General features: G+C 46.2%; 1 protein-coding gene across 4 annotated transcripts in view; it reads right to left on the bottom strand.

Moving 5' to 3' along the window:
• Positions 1-14723, bottom strand: part of CAMKK2 (calcium/calmodulin dependent protein kinase kinase 2) — a 57248-nt gene that overhangs the window by 29106 nt on the left and 13419 nt on the right. For all 4 annotated transcript variants that reach the window (XM_053589635.1, XM_053589638.1, XM_053589636.1 and 1 more), the window contains exons 2-7: positions 12105-12631; positions 11048-11095; positions 10213-10266; positions 9441-9492; positions 6066-6199; positions 2121-2157 (exon numbers count right to left, since the gene is read on the bottom strand). In XM_053589635.1, coding sequence (XP_053445610.1) covers positions 2121-2157; positions 6066-6199; positions 9441-9492; positions 10213-10266; positions 11048-11095; positions 12105-12572 — 793 coding nt within the window. In that variant the 5' untranslated portion in view covers positions 12573-12631. The remainder of the gene's footprint in view (positions 1-2120; positions 2158-6065; positions 6200-9440; positions 9493-10212; positions 10267-11047; positions 11096-12104; positions 12632-14723) is intronic.

Genomic DNA, 14723 nt, shown 5'->3' with positions numbered 1-14723 from the left:
CCCTCAATAGAGTGCCGTGGCCTCACACAGCTCACAGCAACCTCCAACTCTTGGGCTGAAGCGATTCTCTTGCCTCAGCCTCCCGAGTAGCTGGGACTACAGGCACCCGCCACAACGCCCGGCTATTTTTTGGTTGCAGTTTGGCTGGGGCCGGGTTTGAACCCGCCACCCTTGGTATATGGGGCCGGTGCCTTACCGACTGAGCCACAGGCGCCGCCCGAATTTTTTTTTTTTTTTATTGTTGGGGATTCATTGAGGGTACAATAAGCCAGGTTACACTGATTGCAATTGTTAGGTAAAGTCCCTCTTGCAATCATGTCTTGCCCCCATAAAGTGTGACACACACCAAGGCCCCACCCACCTCCCGGGACTTTTTAATTCTGATCCCTGCTGAACATAGAGCACAGTCTGACAGATGGTCCTATTTGGGTTTTGGGTTTTTGTTGGTTTTTTTTTTGAGACAGTCTCACTTTGTTGCCCTCATGACAAAGTCGCCCTCTGAGGTTGCCTCACAGCTCACAGCAACCTCAGACTCTTGGGCTTAAGCGATTCTCTTGCCTCAGCCTCCCAAGTAGCTGGGACTATAGGCACTTGCCACAGTGCCCAGCTATATTTTTTTGTTTAACAGGCCTTGGTTGGGTTCGAACCCACCAGCCCCAGAGCACGTGGCCAGTGCCCTAACCACTGAGCTACGGGCGCCCAGCCAAATAGTCCTGTTTGTTGAATGAACAAATAACTTCCTCAGAAACAGCTCAGAGCCATTTGGAACTGGGCCCCAAGTGAGAGAATTAAGCTAATGATGCCATTCTGGGCCAAATCAACTTTTTACATTTTGTGATTTCTGCTATTATTTCCCCAAACTTCACTCATTTCACTCATTTGCCTATCATGTTTATAATCTGATGATATCTATATACTAAACAAATTATTATTTGACTGATTTTCTTGAAATTGAGTACTTTTTTTTATTATTTGGGATTCATTGAGGGTACAAAGAATTAGGATACAGTGATTGCGTGTTAAGTCCCTCTGTAATTGTATCCTGCCTCCAAGAGGTGTGCCGTACACCCTGATCCCCCTACCTCCTCCCCTCTTATTTCCCTACCTACTACCATGTATTAGGTCATCTACTGTGAGTATTTATTTATTTATTTTGGAGAAAGAGTCTTGCTCGGTTGCCTAGGCTAGAGTGCAGTGATGTCTTAGCTCAAGCAACCTCAAACTCCTGGGTTCAAGTGATCCTCCTGCCTCAGACCCCTGAGTAGCTAGGAATATAGGTGCTCCCCATGACACCGGCTGATTTTTCTTTTTTTTTTTCTTCCTGTGAGACTGAGTCTCATTTTGTTCCCCTGGGTGGAGTGCTGTGGTATCACAGCTCACAGCAACCTCAAACTCCTGGATTCCAGCAATCCACTTCCTGTAGCCTGCTGAATAGCTGGGACTACAGGCACCTCACACCTGGCTAATTTTTTCTATTTTTTTTTTTTTTAAAGCATGGTCTTTTCTTTTCTTGAAAGATCATTTTATTTTATTTATTTAATTTTTTTTTGCAGTTTTTGGCTGGGGCCGGATTTGAACCCACCACCTCCTGTATATGGAGTGGGTGCCCCACTCCTTGAGCTACAGGCGCCACCAATGTTTTCTATTTTTATTAGAGACAGGGTCTCACTCTTGCTCAGACTGGTCTCAAACTCCTGAGCTCGAGTGATCCTCCTGCCTCAGCCTCCCAGAGTGCTAGGTGTGAGCCACTGTGCTTGGCTTCAATTTTTATCTTTTTAGCCTTGTCCTAAGTGATAAATATCTATGAAATCATGAGTGTAGGGTGCTGGTTAAATTAAATCTAAAAAAACATTAATATCTTCTATGTACTACCCAGAATGGTACACAGGTAGTTAATAAATATCTGCAAAGGAATGAATAGGAGACCCAGATAAATAAAGTTTCCCCAAGAACTCTTTCGCCTCCTGCTTCCAACTAGAGGTGGCCTTCTCTGGGGCCCAGCTGGACCAGAAAGAGGGAGCTGTCTTTAGTAGCAAGTGCTAAGGGCAAGGGCTGCCTCACCCCTGGGCATTGGCAGGTGTGGCCTGAGCAAGGGTGGCAGAAGGAAAGGGCTCTCTTACCCATGTACAGATGGTCCTCGTTGGGGTCATCCAGAACCTGTTGGCATAGCCACACGGAACAGGGCCAGCAAGGGGGTGGAAGAAAGGAAGAGAGAGAACAGATATGAGCAGGAAGCAGCATCCACATGACTGCATTTGCCAACAGGAGGACTGCATTCGCACTGCTTTTCCAGCTGAGATGGAGGGCACAGGAAGAATCCCCACAGTGGGCAATCCTAATAGCCATTTGAAAAAGAAGCACCACCTGGCCCAGTTCTCAAGGGTCTGACACACCCACAAAGGAGATTACAAATGGGAAGGGGCAAAATCCTCCCTGAGAAATGTCTCACTCTCGAATGGTAAGCCAGCCCTTCTCGTAGGGGACAAAAGACTGGTCTTCACAGTGAAATTCATATCCTATCTGGGCTCAAGTGACTCTTGCATAAAGCATCTCCATTGCTCCCTGCCCCTACAGGAAACGATGTTTTTCTGCCTGGGACTGCCAGAGCACTGTTTGTTTCTCTCCAAAGGACAGGTGCCAGACTATAACCAACTTGGTTGCTTCCGTGATGTCCCATACAGGGCTAGGCACATATTAGGTGCTCAGGAAACATCTGATTAATGAGCAAATTGTGTGCTGGCAAAGAATCTTCTTAGGTGAAGAGGCCATATGCCGGGCGGCGCCTGTGGCTCAATCGGTAAGGCGCCGGCCCCATATACTGAGGGTGGCGGGTTCAAACCCGGCCCCGGCTGAACTGCAACCAAAAAATAGCCAGGCGTTGTGGCGGGCTCCTGGTCCCAGCTACTCGGGAGGCTGAGGCAAGAGAATCGCTTAAGCCCAGGAGTTGGAGGTTGCTGTGAGCTGTGTGATGCCACGGCACTCTACCGAGGGCCATAAAGTAAGACTCTGTCTCTACAAAAAAAAAAAAAAAAAGAGGCCGTATGCCACAGGGCAGTGGGGAGAAGAGAGAACTCACCAGGACCCAGGGCCACTCACTAATCAAATGCCCTTGGGCTTCCTCTACAATTGCCAACTCCAGCATCCAGCAAGTGGAGATCATGAAACTCAGTGTGCCAGATGGAGATGACCTGCAGCTGCCATCCCTCTTCTTTGGGAAGAAATAAAAGCTGGGTCTTTGGCTAGATTAGTCTTTCCACCCTTTTCCATATCAAACAGCCTTTCTCAGGCACACAGGATCAACAAAAACAACAGGCCCTGAGAAAGGGATGCATGCTAGACAGAGTTGAGACAAACATCCTGAAGCCCTGAGCTGTACCCTGTGGGAAAGTCAGACTCAGGACCTTGCCCATCTGATGGGTCCCAGGCCAGGTGGCAGCAAAGCCTCATATCTACCTAAGGCAGGGATATAGTTCTCCAAAAAGAAGCCTCCAGCCCTTTGCACATGCTGTTCCTTCCCCCATAGTGCTCTTCCCTGTCTTCCCCATCCAGGGACCAACTAGGGCCATGTCAAACATCACTTCCACTGAGAAGCCTCTACAGCCCCTTTGAGCTGAGCTGGCTGCTCCTACTCCACCCTCCCATGGCACTCTGAATATCCAACATGGTACTTTGCCACACACTGTTTACAAGTCCTTCTCATCTAGACTTGAGGTGCTCCAAACATGACCTAGAGATTTCTGGGGGTCCCCAAGATGCTTTCAGAAATTTCACACGGTTAATACTATCTTCACTTTACAATCAAGACAATACTTGTCTTTTTCACTCACATTTTCTACTAGGATAGAGGGGTTTACAAGAAATCACAAACCTTAAATCACAACAGGTTGAATACAGAAGCAGATATGAGAATTCAGATGTCTTCTACTAAGCTAAACATGAACCATAAAATTTCCAAGAATGGAAAACTACGCCACTCTTTTATTTTCTATTTCAGAAAAGGTTATTTTTCATAAAAATATTTTTTGTTAACATGTAATAAGCTTATTGTTGTTTTGACATGAATAGCTTTTACATTTCTCAGTTTTAAATTCCAATGTGGTAAATATTGGTAAATATAACTCACATAAGCAAAAGTACTTTGATGTCTTCAAATAATTTTAAGAGAATAAAGGGAGGCCAAGGCAGGCGGATCACTTGAGCTCAGAAGTTCGAGACTAAACTGAGCAAAAATGAGACCCCATCTCTACTAAAAAAATTTAAAATTTAGCCAGAAGTTGTGGTGGGTGCCTGTAGTCCCAGCTACTTGGGAGGCTGAAGCAAGAGGATTGCTTGAGCCCAAGGGTTTGAGGTAGCTAAGAGCTATGATGCCATGGAACTCTAGCCCAGGGCAACAGAATGAGACTCTGCCTCAAAAAAAAAAAAAAAAAGTGGGCAGCACCTGTGGCTCAAAGGAGTAGGGTGCTGGCCCCATATGCCGAAGGTGGCGGGTTCAAACCCAGCCCTGCCAAAAACTGCAAAAAAAAAAAAATTGTGCCCTCGTATTAATTTGAAATAAAAAATAAATATTAAAAAAAAATAAGATAGAGAATAAAGGGATCCTGAGACTGAAAAGTATGAGAACTGCTGATCCACAGTAAGTAGTAGCAAACTGTAGCCTGTGGGCCAAATTTAGCCCTCTGCTTATGTGTGTGTGTGTGGATATATATATATATATATTTATTTATTTATGTATGTATTTTGAGACAGAGCCTCAAGCTGTCGCCCTGGGTAGAGTGCCGTGGCATCACAGCTCACAGCAACCTTCAACTCCTAGGCTCAAGCGATTCTCCTGCATTTGCCTCCCAAGTAGCTGGGACTACAGGCGCCCGCCACAACACCCAGCTATTTTTGGTTGCAGCCGTCATTATTGTTTGGTGGGCCCGGGCTGGATTCGAACCCTTCAGCTCAGGTATGTGGCTGGCACCCTAGCTGCTTGACCCACAGGCACCAAGCCTATATATGTATGTATGTATGTATGTATATATATATGTATATATATATATTATTTATTATTATTATTTTTTTTAACAAAGTCTCAAGCTGTTGCCCTGGGTAGCGTGCCATGGTGTCATAGCTCACAGCGACCTCCAACTCTTGGGCTCAAGCAATCCTCTTGCCTCAGTTTTTCTAATTTTAGTAGAGATGGGGGGGGTCTTGCTTTTGCTCAGGTTGGTCTCGAACTCATGAGCTCAAGCAATCCACCCATCTCAGCCTCCCAACCTCTGCTTACGTTTTGTAAATAAAGTTTTATTGGAACATAGCCACACTCGTATGTTTAGAAAATATATGTGGTTGCTTTTGTACAACTACCCACAGGTGTGGTAGAACGAGAACCAGCTTCAAAGAGAGAGAAATGGGCCGAGCACAGGGGCTCGCACCTGTCATCCCAGAACTGTGGGAGGCAAAGACAGGAGAATTGCTTGAGGCAAGGGGTTCGATACCAGTTTGAACAACATAGTAAGACCTCATCTTAACAAAAAGTTTTTTAAAAAATTAGCCAGCAGGGTGGCATGTGCCTATAGTCCCAGCTACTGGGGAGGCAAAGGCAGGAGTATCAGTTAAGCCCAGGGGTTTGAGATTGTAGTGAGCTATGATGATGCCACCGCACTCCAGCCAAGACTCTGTGTCAAAAAAAAAAAAAAAGAGAGAGAAACCCAGCTGCTCGGGAGGCTGAGGCAGGAGAATCGCGGAAGCCTAAGAGCTAGAGGTTGCTGTGAGTCCTGTGACATCATGGCACTCTACCGAAGGCGGTAAAGTGAGACTCTGTCTCTACAAAAAAAAAAAAAAAAACAGAGAGAGACCAAAATGGGATGATGGGGGTAATAAATAGCCTTAGGTAGATGGGAAGGTTACATGAAATAACAGTGGTAAAGGAGCCCAGAGCAGGAAATACTACTCAGCCCTCCAGTGGCCAGTGTGGTGTGACTTGGCTCTCCCTAGAGGCCAGTGGTGCAGTCTCTGGAAATTAACAAAGCTGGGGCTGGACTTGAGCACACCTTCCCTCGTCCACGTCCTCCCACCCTCACCTCCACCAGCTTCACCACGTTGGGGTGGTCCAGCTTCTTGAGGATGGCAATTTCCTGGTACACCTGCTCAATGGGGCCTCTGGGCTGGATGCATCCCCCAGGGGCTGGCCGGGTGCCTCGGGGTGGGGGGCGACCTAGAGGAGACACAAATGAACCTAGGGTCAGGGCTAAAAGACTTTTCTCTGCAGAAGACAGCAGTAGGTAAGATAACCAAAGGAGGTGGGTCTCGGCAAGACTGGAGTAGCTGATGCCACCAGGCAGTCAGTGAAGCTGGAGTTCTGACCACCTTTGCTCAGCCTTTATGTTAATCTCCTCCATACTGTGATATGCCCCAGTCTGCCGGGAGAGGTAGGAGTTCACTGAGGTAACTGGGGTCTAGCTCAGCAATTTCAACATTGCAGGGACAATCACTTTTCTCTATTCTCAGTTTTCCTATTCCATAAAGTGGACATAAATATTCCCCCTCATCTCTAACTCATGGAAATAGCACAGATATAAAATGAAGCCAGGGAGAGGAAAAATAAAAAGACTATGCCAGAAAGGAAAGGTACTCAGGTCACTGCTTGGCCCTGCAATAAAACGGTTAAGACACATAGGATGTGGGCTGGGTATGGTGACTCACACCTGTAATCCTAGCACTGTGGGAGGCCTAGGCAGATGGATCACCTGAGCTCAGGAGTTCGAGACCAGCCTGAGCAAGAGTGAGACCCCCCGTCTCTAAAAATAACCAGGTAACAATTGTGGCAGGCAACTGTCGTCCCAACTACTTGGGAGGCTGAGGTAAAAGGATTGCTTAAGCCCAAGAATTTGAAGTTGCTATGAGCTACGATGCCCCAGCACTCTACCAAGGGCAACAAAGTACGGTCAGACTGTCTCAAAAAAAAAAAAAGAAAGAAAGAAAGAAAAGCCACAGAAGATGTCATTTATTCTTTTTTTTCTTTCTTTCTTTTTTTTTTTGAGACAGAGTCTCACTCTGTCACCCTTGGTAGAGTTGCCGTAGCAGCATAGCTCACAGCAACCTCAAACTCCTGGGCTCAAGCAATCCTCTTGCCTCAGCCTCCTGAGTGGCTGGGTCTATAGGTGTGCACCACAACACCTGGCTAGTTTTTCCTATTTTTAGTAGAGATGGGATCTTGCTCTTGCTCAGGCTGGTCTTGAACTGAGCTGAAGCAATCTATCTTCCTCAGCCTCTCAGAGTGCTAGGGTTACAGGTGTGAGCCACCGTGCCAGAACAGATGTCACATATTCTATGTAAGTAGGGTTCTAAGTGTGATTAACAGAATGGAATATAGATCCCCCTTGGAAAAGGAAAGACAAAGTGGGATGTGACAGGAGGGAAGCTCCTTTCAAAGGAAAGGAGAGGGTGCTAATGGTATCATCTAATGAAGTAAGGAGGTGGGAGGCGCTCGCTCTACCAGCTGGAAAAAGAAGGTGCTATGGTTTGAATATCTGCACCTCCTCAAAATTCTTATGTGAAAACTTAATCTCCAATGTGATGATATGAGGCAGTGGAACCTTTGGAAGATGACTAGGTCATGAGGGGAGACCCCTCATAAATGGGATTAGTGTTATTATAAGAGACCCCAGAGAGTCGCCTAGCCTCTCTGCCATGTGAGGAGGCTGTGAAATGCTATAACCCAGCCTCCAGAACTATGAGAAATAATGTCTGTTGGTTAAGCTGCTTGGTCTATGGCTGTTTTGTTAAAACATAGTGTTTGTTATTTTGTTCAGATAGGAGGTAAGGAGTAGATTAAGTGAGCAAAATTCTCATCTGTTACTGGATGCAGTCAGGAGCAGATAATGAAAATTGATAAATTAGGCTTATGCCTAATAATCCCAGCACTTTTGGAGGATGAAACAGGAAGAGAGTTTGAGGAAAGGAGTTTGAGACAAGCTTAAGCAACTTAGTGGGTAACCATCACTACAGGAGTGGTGGCTTGAGCCTATAGTCTCAGCTATTAGGGAGGCTGAGGATTGAGGATCACTTGACCCCAGGAGTTCAAGGTTGCGAGGAGCTATAATCAGGTCATTGCACTCCAGCCTGAGTGACAGAGTAAGACACTGCTCAGAAAGTTAAAAAAAAAAAAAAAAAAACTTGATTAAATCAATAAATAGTGACACAAGGCACAATGACATTATCTGGCTCAGAGTTCAGATAAGCAGGAAAAAACAGGTCCTATTTTAGGATGGGGGGGTGTTTTTTCTTATCTAATTTCTCTTTTTGGCTCAAGTTGATACTTTGCCCAGCACTGCCTGTAGAGAGCTTACGTTGGAACAGCCTCTGACATGCACCTTCAGGTCTATCTTCTGACCACACACAGTAATTACCAGCACCAAAAAAGCTAAAAGTGAGAACTGCCTATAGGGAAAAGAGACGACTAGACAGAAACTGCTGGTCTCCATTACATGCCTTCCAGTTCTTTGACTTTTTTTTTTTATATATAAAATATAATTCAAATACCTCGTGGTATTTAAATTTGTTAAATTCACCATTTTAAAACGTATATTTCAGCAGCTTCAGTGATATATTTCAAGATTGTATAGCCACCACCAGTATCTAATTCTAGAATATCTTCATTGCCCCTTCCCCCAAAAAACCCCGTACCTGTCAGTAGTCGCCCCTCATACCCTCTCCCCAGCCCCTGCCAACCACTAATCTACTTTCTGTCTTCATGGATTGGCCTACTCTGGATATTTCATATAAATGGAATCATGTAACCTATGATGTTCTGTGTCTGGCTTCTTTCACTTAGCACAATGTTTTCGAGATTCATCTGTGTTGGAGCATAAATCAGTATTTCATTTCTTTTGCAGTTTTTTTTTTTTTTTTTTTTGGCTGGGGCCGGATTTGAACCTGCCACCTCTTGTTTATGGGGCCGGCGCCCTACTCCTTGAGCCACAGATGCCACCCAGTATTTCATTTCTTTTTATGGCCGAAAAATATTCTGTTAGATACACATACATTTTGCTTATTCATTCATCTGTTGATGGATATTTGGGTTGTGGTTATCATAAATAGTACTGTTAACATTCATGCGCAAGCTTTCGTGTGAACACAGATTTTCAGTTCTCTTGGGTATATACCTAGGAGGGAAATTGCTGAGTCATATGGGAACTCCATGTTTAATTTTTTGAGGAAATGCCAGGCTGTGTTCCTCTGTTGGATTTTTTGACTTGATACCTATATTACTTTAATAATATTTTTGAAATGAAAGTGAATAAAAAGCTTTACCAGGAGGCTGGTTTCTGTCTTTGAGGGAGGCCCTGAGTAGGATGGGGTATCCACCCATAGCACTGTTTGGGGAAACCACTAGGTGGCCTTTGCCCTGTCTTGCCAGGCCCCTGCACCTAAGAACAAAGACCCACCAAACTCACGTGGAAAACCAGCCTGTCGGATCAGCTTCTTTTTGGACAGCACCTTCATTGCCTATAAGAGAAAAGACCCCATACGTCCTGGTTAAAGCAGGGAGGAGGAAGAAGGAAGGATGGCAAAGGGTGGGTTCCCTCCACACCAAGGCCTGCCCAAGCTCCTGGCCTCCTGGCAGCCTTGGGAAAATGTAGCAAGCCCCTCATTCCTAAAGGGGCTCAAGCAGCTACTGCATCGAATAAGCTGGACTTTCCGAGTCCCTCCAGCTCTGAGGGTGCTTCTGAGGTTCTTGGTCAGCTTTCCCAACTGAGAAACCACGAGCCTTGAGACTTAAACACAGGTGAGCTGGAGTGACAGGTGAAGGAAGGGTATGACTGGCTATTTATACATGCAGAAACTGAGGCTCAGCGCCGTTTTACTCCTGGAGAAATACCACTTGTTAAGTTCACAGTTTGCGCATGGTACAGCCAGGATTTGAAGCTACATTGGACTGATTCCAAAGCCTCAGCTACAATTTGTCTAGCTGCTGCCTTGTGCTCAACTTGGAGAAAGGGCCTAAGAAACATATGAATAACTCTCCCTGGGCCAATAACTTTACCTCCCCTCTTCCCTATCTGTAAAATGGGTACACCATATCCTTTGTAATTCCCAAAATGAACATGATCTAAGGGGGAAAAAATGGGAAAACAGCTATGAAAACCTTCCAGAAAGCTAAATGCTGGAAAAGAAACTTTTCTTTACATAAGGACAGGAGGCGGGGAGGAGAATGTGAATACTCACATAGTAGGTGTTGTCATTTTCATTGTAGGCCAACTTGACCACACCATAAGAGCCCTGAATAAAGGAAGATGCTTATGAAATACTACACATAAATTACAATCTACAAAACGAGGACCCTAATACAGAAGTTGTAAACTGGAAGCTCTTTGGTCAAATCTGCCTTGCAACTGTATTTGTTGGACCTGCAGTTTTTACAAAGTTTGGATTAGTTGCCAACATTTAAAAACAGAAAGAGCTGATATAGAAATCCAGATTCCCAAAACTTTTGAAACAATTAAAATATCTAGCTATATGTAGCTCTCATTTCCCACATATCAACAGTTTGCCACAGATTTCACCACTCTCTACTCTTAGATCTAGAGCCTACTTCCCTCAAGGAGCCCTTGTTTCCTTAAATTAACAGTTTGCCACAGTCCTCACCATTCCCTATTACCTTACACCTGGCCTGGCTCATTCATTTATATCACTCACTTGTTTTCTTTTGGCATTTGTGGTTTTGACCATTGTAATGACATCACCCATTGGCTAAAATAAAAGCAAAAATAGATGTGAGAGCACATGGGTGGGCGGAGGAGTTGGGGGCATCTCCACTAATATAGTGGGGATGTAACTACCACCATGGTAATATGGAATTTCTCTGGAAACTCTCTGAGAAATACATTTAATTTTAAGATACAAAAAAACAAAAAAACCCAGCTCATTAATGACAAAACCCTCCCTACCAGTATCACCTCTAAAGACTCCTCTCCTATTCCCCACAATAGCAGGTTCCCTCCATGGCATCTGAAACATCTCTGGTGGGTGTGGAAACCAGCCTGGCTCCTATGATATTTACCTTTCCAATTTCATCCTTTAGTGTGTACTGATTTAGCTGCACGCAATCCTAGAAAGTAAGTAGAGACACATGGAAAATGCTGATAAATTTCTCATAAATTAAACACACACATGTAACCAGGACCCAAGAAAGAGAACATTCCCAGCTCCCCAGAAACACCTCCTGGCCGCTGCTTCCTTTCCAGGTTGATCTCTATTCTGATTGCTTTTATTTGTTGTTTTTAGGAGATGGGGTTTTACTATGTTGCCCAGGTTTATCATCTTAAATTCCTGGCCTCAAGCAATCCTTCAGTCTCGGCCTCCAGAGTACCTGGGACTACAGGTGCATGCCAACAAGTCCAACTCTATTCTGACTTCTAGCAGCATAGACTTTGCCTGTTGTTGTACTTTGTCAGAACATAATTATACAACCATACTCTGGTAATACCCATTTTTAAAACATTTCCATTTTTAAAAAGCAAATTTTAGGCTGGGCATGGTAGCTCATGCCTACAATAGCACTCTGGGAGGCCAAGGCAGGTGGATCACTTGAACTTAGGAGTTCGAGACTAGCTTGAGCAAGAGTGAGACCCCATCTCTACTTAAAATAGAAAAACTAGCCAGGGATTGTGGTGGGTTCCTATAGTCCTAGCTACTTGGGAGGCTGAGGCAAGAGGATCTCAGTGACCTGCCACATCCTAGCACAGCTGCCAACCGCCAGCATCTGAATCTCTTTGTGAGAGGTTCTCTGGCTCTGGAACCAGTCTGACCACATTCATGGTAGGTCACTTCACCAACGGCTGATGGCAGCACAGGTATAGACATCCAGTTCCCTGGCCCCTGGGAACCCCCAGGATGACAGAGCCCCAGGTGTCCACATTGGTACCCAGCTTCACCACCTGCCCTTTGCTGACCCCCTTCTCCCTGTGCTGATTCACTTTCCACAATCCCCCAAACCAGAGTTCCCTGGGGTCACCTCCCAGGTCAATTCAAATCCTCCTGGGGAGCCCAATCTGCCACGGAGACACTTCTGAGGACAGGAAAGGTCACCAGAGACTCCTGGGATCCAGCTCACGCACCTGCATACCCGTGATAGAGACGTGATGAGACTCCACTGTGGGCCGCCGAGGCAGCCGCGGCGAGGACTGTGGGGAGCACACAGGCGAATAGGGCAGGGACGGGTAAATGTAGCGTCCATTTGTGTCCATGCTGCTGCCGGCTGCCAGCCCACCCTGGGAACGTTCCTGCAGGGAGAGCTTGCGACTGCAGAGGTGGGGCCGGGCCTGGGACCCGGGGGTTTCGAGGGGGACCTGTGGGCCATCGGCCTCCAGGGGCTGGTCCTGGACCAGGCCAAGGTCCACAGCACAGCCTGGTTCACATTCGGTGACCACGATGAAGGACTCCATGCCCAAGTGGATGCTCAGGGATGAAAGGCCCTGGAGGGCCTCACAGGGCTTCTGGCTTTCGCTGCTGCTGCCCCTGCCCCCCAGCTCATCCTGGGGGGCGGCCCGATCGTTGCTGGGCTGGCTAGAGACACATGATGACATGGTGCATGCGCCGACTTCATCCAACACGCTTGTGTGCTCCCATCTGGCAGCAGAGCCACCTGCAGAGAAAGGAAGGGTCAGCTGGTCCACACCCCTATGGACAAGGACAGGGATAGAGCCCCTCTTCTCCTGGCCCAGGCAGGCATCTACTTCCTGCTTCAGGCTGACACTCTAAAAAATTGCAAAACATGATGTGACCTGATGTCTGAGTCTATATAGCAAAGCACAGTCTGTATCTTTTTATATTTGTTTGTTTTCTTCACAGCTTGCCACTGTCTCCAACTCCTGGCAGAGCACCTGGAACTACAGGCGCGAGCCACTGCACCTGGCCTGTTATGTCCTTATTTTGAAAGTCCTTTCTCACACACATTGACAAGGACTCCAAACTCAATTCCTATAGGAACCGAATATAAGAAAACCCCCAATCAGAGCATGGATATCCCCTGTAAACCCAGAAGCTACTTCTGGCTCAAGCCAATTATCCAGCAAGAATTTGGGCCTTCCATTGCTTGGTCCTTCCCCCACCCAAGAGAAGCCCTAAGGTTGTCAGATGAGGTCATTTGATTTCCTTTTTTTTTGGATGTCTCACTGTGTCACCGTGGGTAGAATATTGTGGCACCAGCTTAGCTCACAGCAACCTCAAACTCCTGGGTTCAAGCGATCCTCCTACCTCAGCCTCTTGAGTAGCTGGGACTACAGGCATGCCACCAAGCCTGAATAGTTTTTCTATTTTAAGTAGAGATGGGGTCTCACTCTTGCTCAGGCTGGTCTCAAACTCCTGAGCTTAAACAATTCGCCCAGTCAGCCTTCCAGAGTACTAGGATTATAGGCATGAGCCACTGTGCTCAGCCTTGATTTTCTTTTTTTAATTAGCAATTATTTCAAATAGTTTAAAATGCTGGGCAGGCAAAAGGTAACACTTCTACCTGGCAACCTCTGGGCTGTATCTCCTCACAAGGGCAATAACTCAGCATTTTCTAGTTTTCAGAACATCTTCTATATACCGGCACATTCTCAGAAGTACCACAGGCTGTTTGTTTCCTATTAAAACCCTCATTTAGAGGGAAAGGAATGTGTACAAGGTCTCCCAGTGCAAAGCCCACACACACAGCAGTCATCATTCTCAAGTGAAGAGGAGGACTGGGGTCTTATCAGAGCTTACTTAGAGCCAGACAGTTAGTGCTGTCTGAAGAGCCAGGCTCCACAGAGCTATGATCTAACGTTTCCCCAGTGCAGCCCCTAGCTTCATCTGCCCAGCTGGCACCTGCCAGACAGCAAGCAAAACATGAATTTCAAAAGGTTTTTTTTTTTTTTTTTTTTTTGTAGAGACAGAGTCTCACTCTATGGCCCTCAGTAGAGTGCCGTGGCCTCACACAGCTCACAGCAACCTCCAACTCCTGGGTTTTTAAGCAATTCTCTTGCCTCAGCCTCCCAAGTAGCTGGGACTACAGGCGCCCGCCACAACGCCCGGCTACTTCAGGCCAGGCTCAGTGGCTCATGCCTATAATCCTAGCATTCTGGGAGGCCAAGGCAGGTGGATTGCTTGAGCTCACAAGTTCGAGACCAGCCTGAGCAAAAAGTGGGACTTCCCCATCTCTACTAAAAATACAAAAACTGAGGCAAGAGGATTGTTTGAGCCCAAGAGTTTGAGGTTGCTGTGAGCTATGACACCATGGCACTCTACCCAGGGTGACCGTGTGAGACTCATCTCAAAAAATAAAAATAATTTTTTTTTTTTTTTTTTTAGAGACAGAGTCTCATTTTATCACCCTTGGTGGAGTGCCGTGGCGTCACACAGCTCACAGCAACTTCCAACTCCTGGGCTTAGGTGATTCTCTTCCTTCAGCCTCCCAAGTAGCTGGGACTACAGGTGTCCGCCACAACGCCCAGCTATTTTTTGTTGCAGTTTGGCCGGGGGCAGGTTTGAACCCGCCACCCTCGGTATATGGGGCCAGTGCCCTACTCACTGAGCCACAGGCGCCGCCCTAAAAATAAATTTAAGTCAACTTCAAATAACTTCGGGTTCCTTAAAAAGCTAAAGAATGACCAACCACATGACCAGTAATTCCATCACAAGGTGTAAACCCAGACAGCACTATTCATGATAGCTAAAAGGATGAAAGAACCTATGTGTCCACCAAACAGATGAAT

This window comes from Nycticebus coucang, chromosome 4, assembly GCF_027406575.1.
Source record: "Nycticebus coucang isolate mNycCou1 chromosome 4, mNycCou1.pri, whole genome shotgun sequence".
In the NCBI taxonomy this organism is placed as follows: domain Eukaryota; kingdom Metazoa; phylum Chordata; class Mammalia; order Primates; family Lorisidae; genus Nycticebus; species Nycticebus coucang.
The sequence above is the reverse complement of the archived record's forward strand: the minus strand, read 5'-3'. Positions and strand labels throughout refer to the sequence as shown.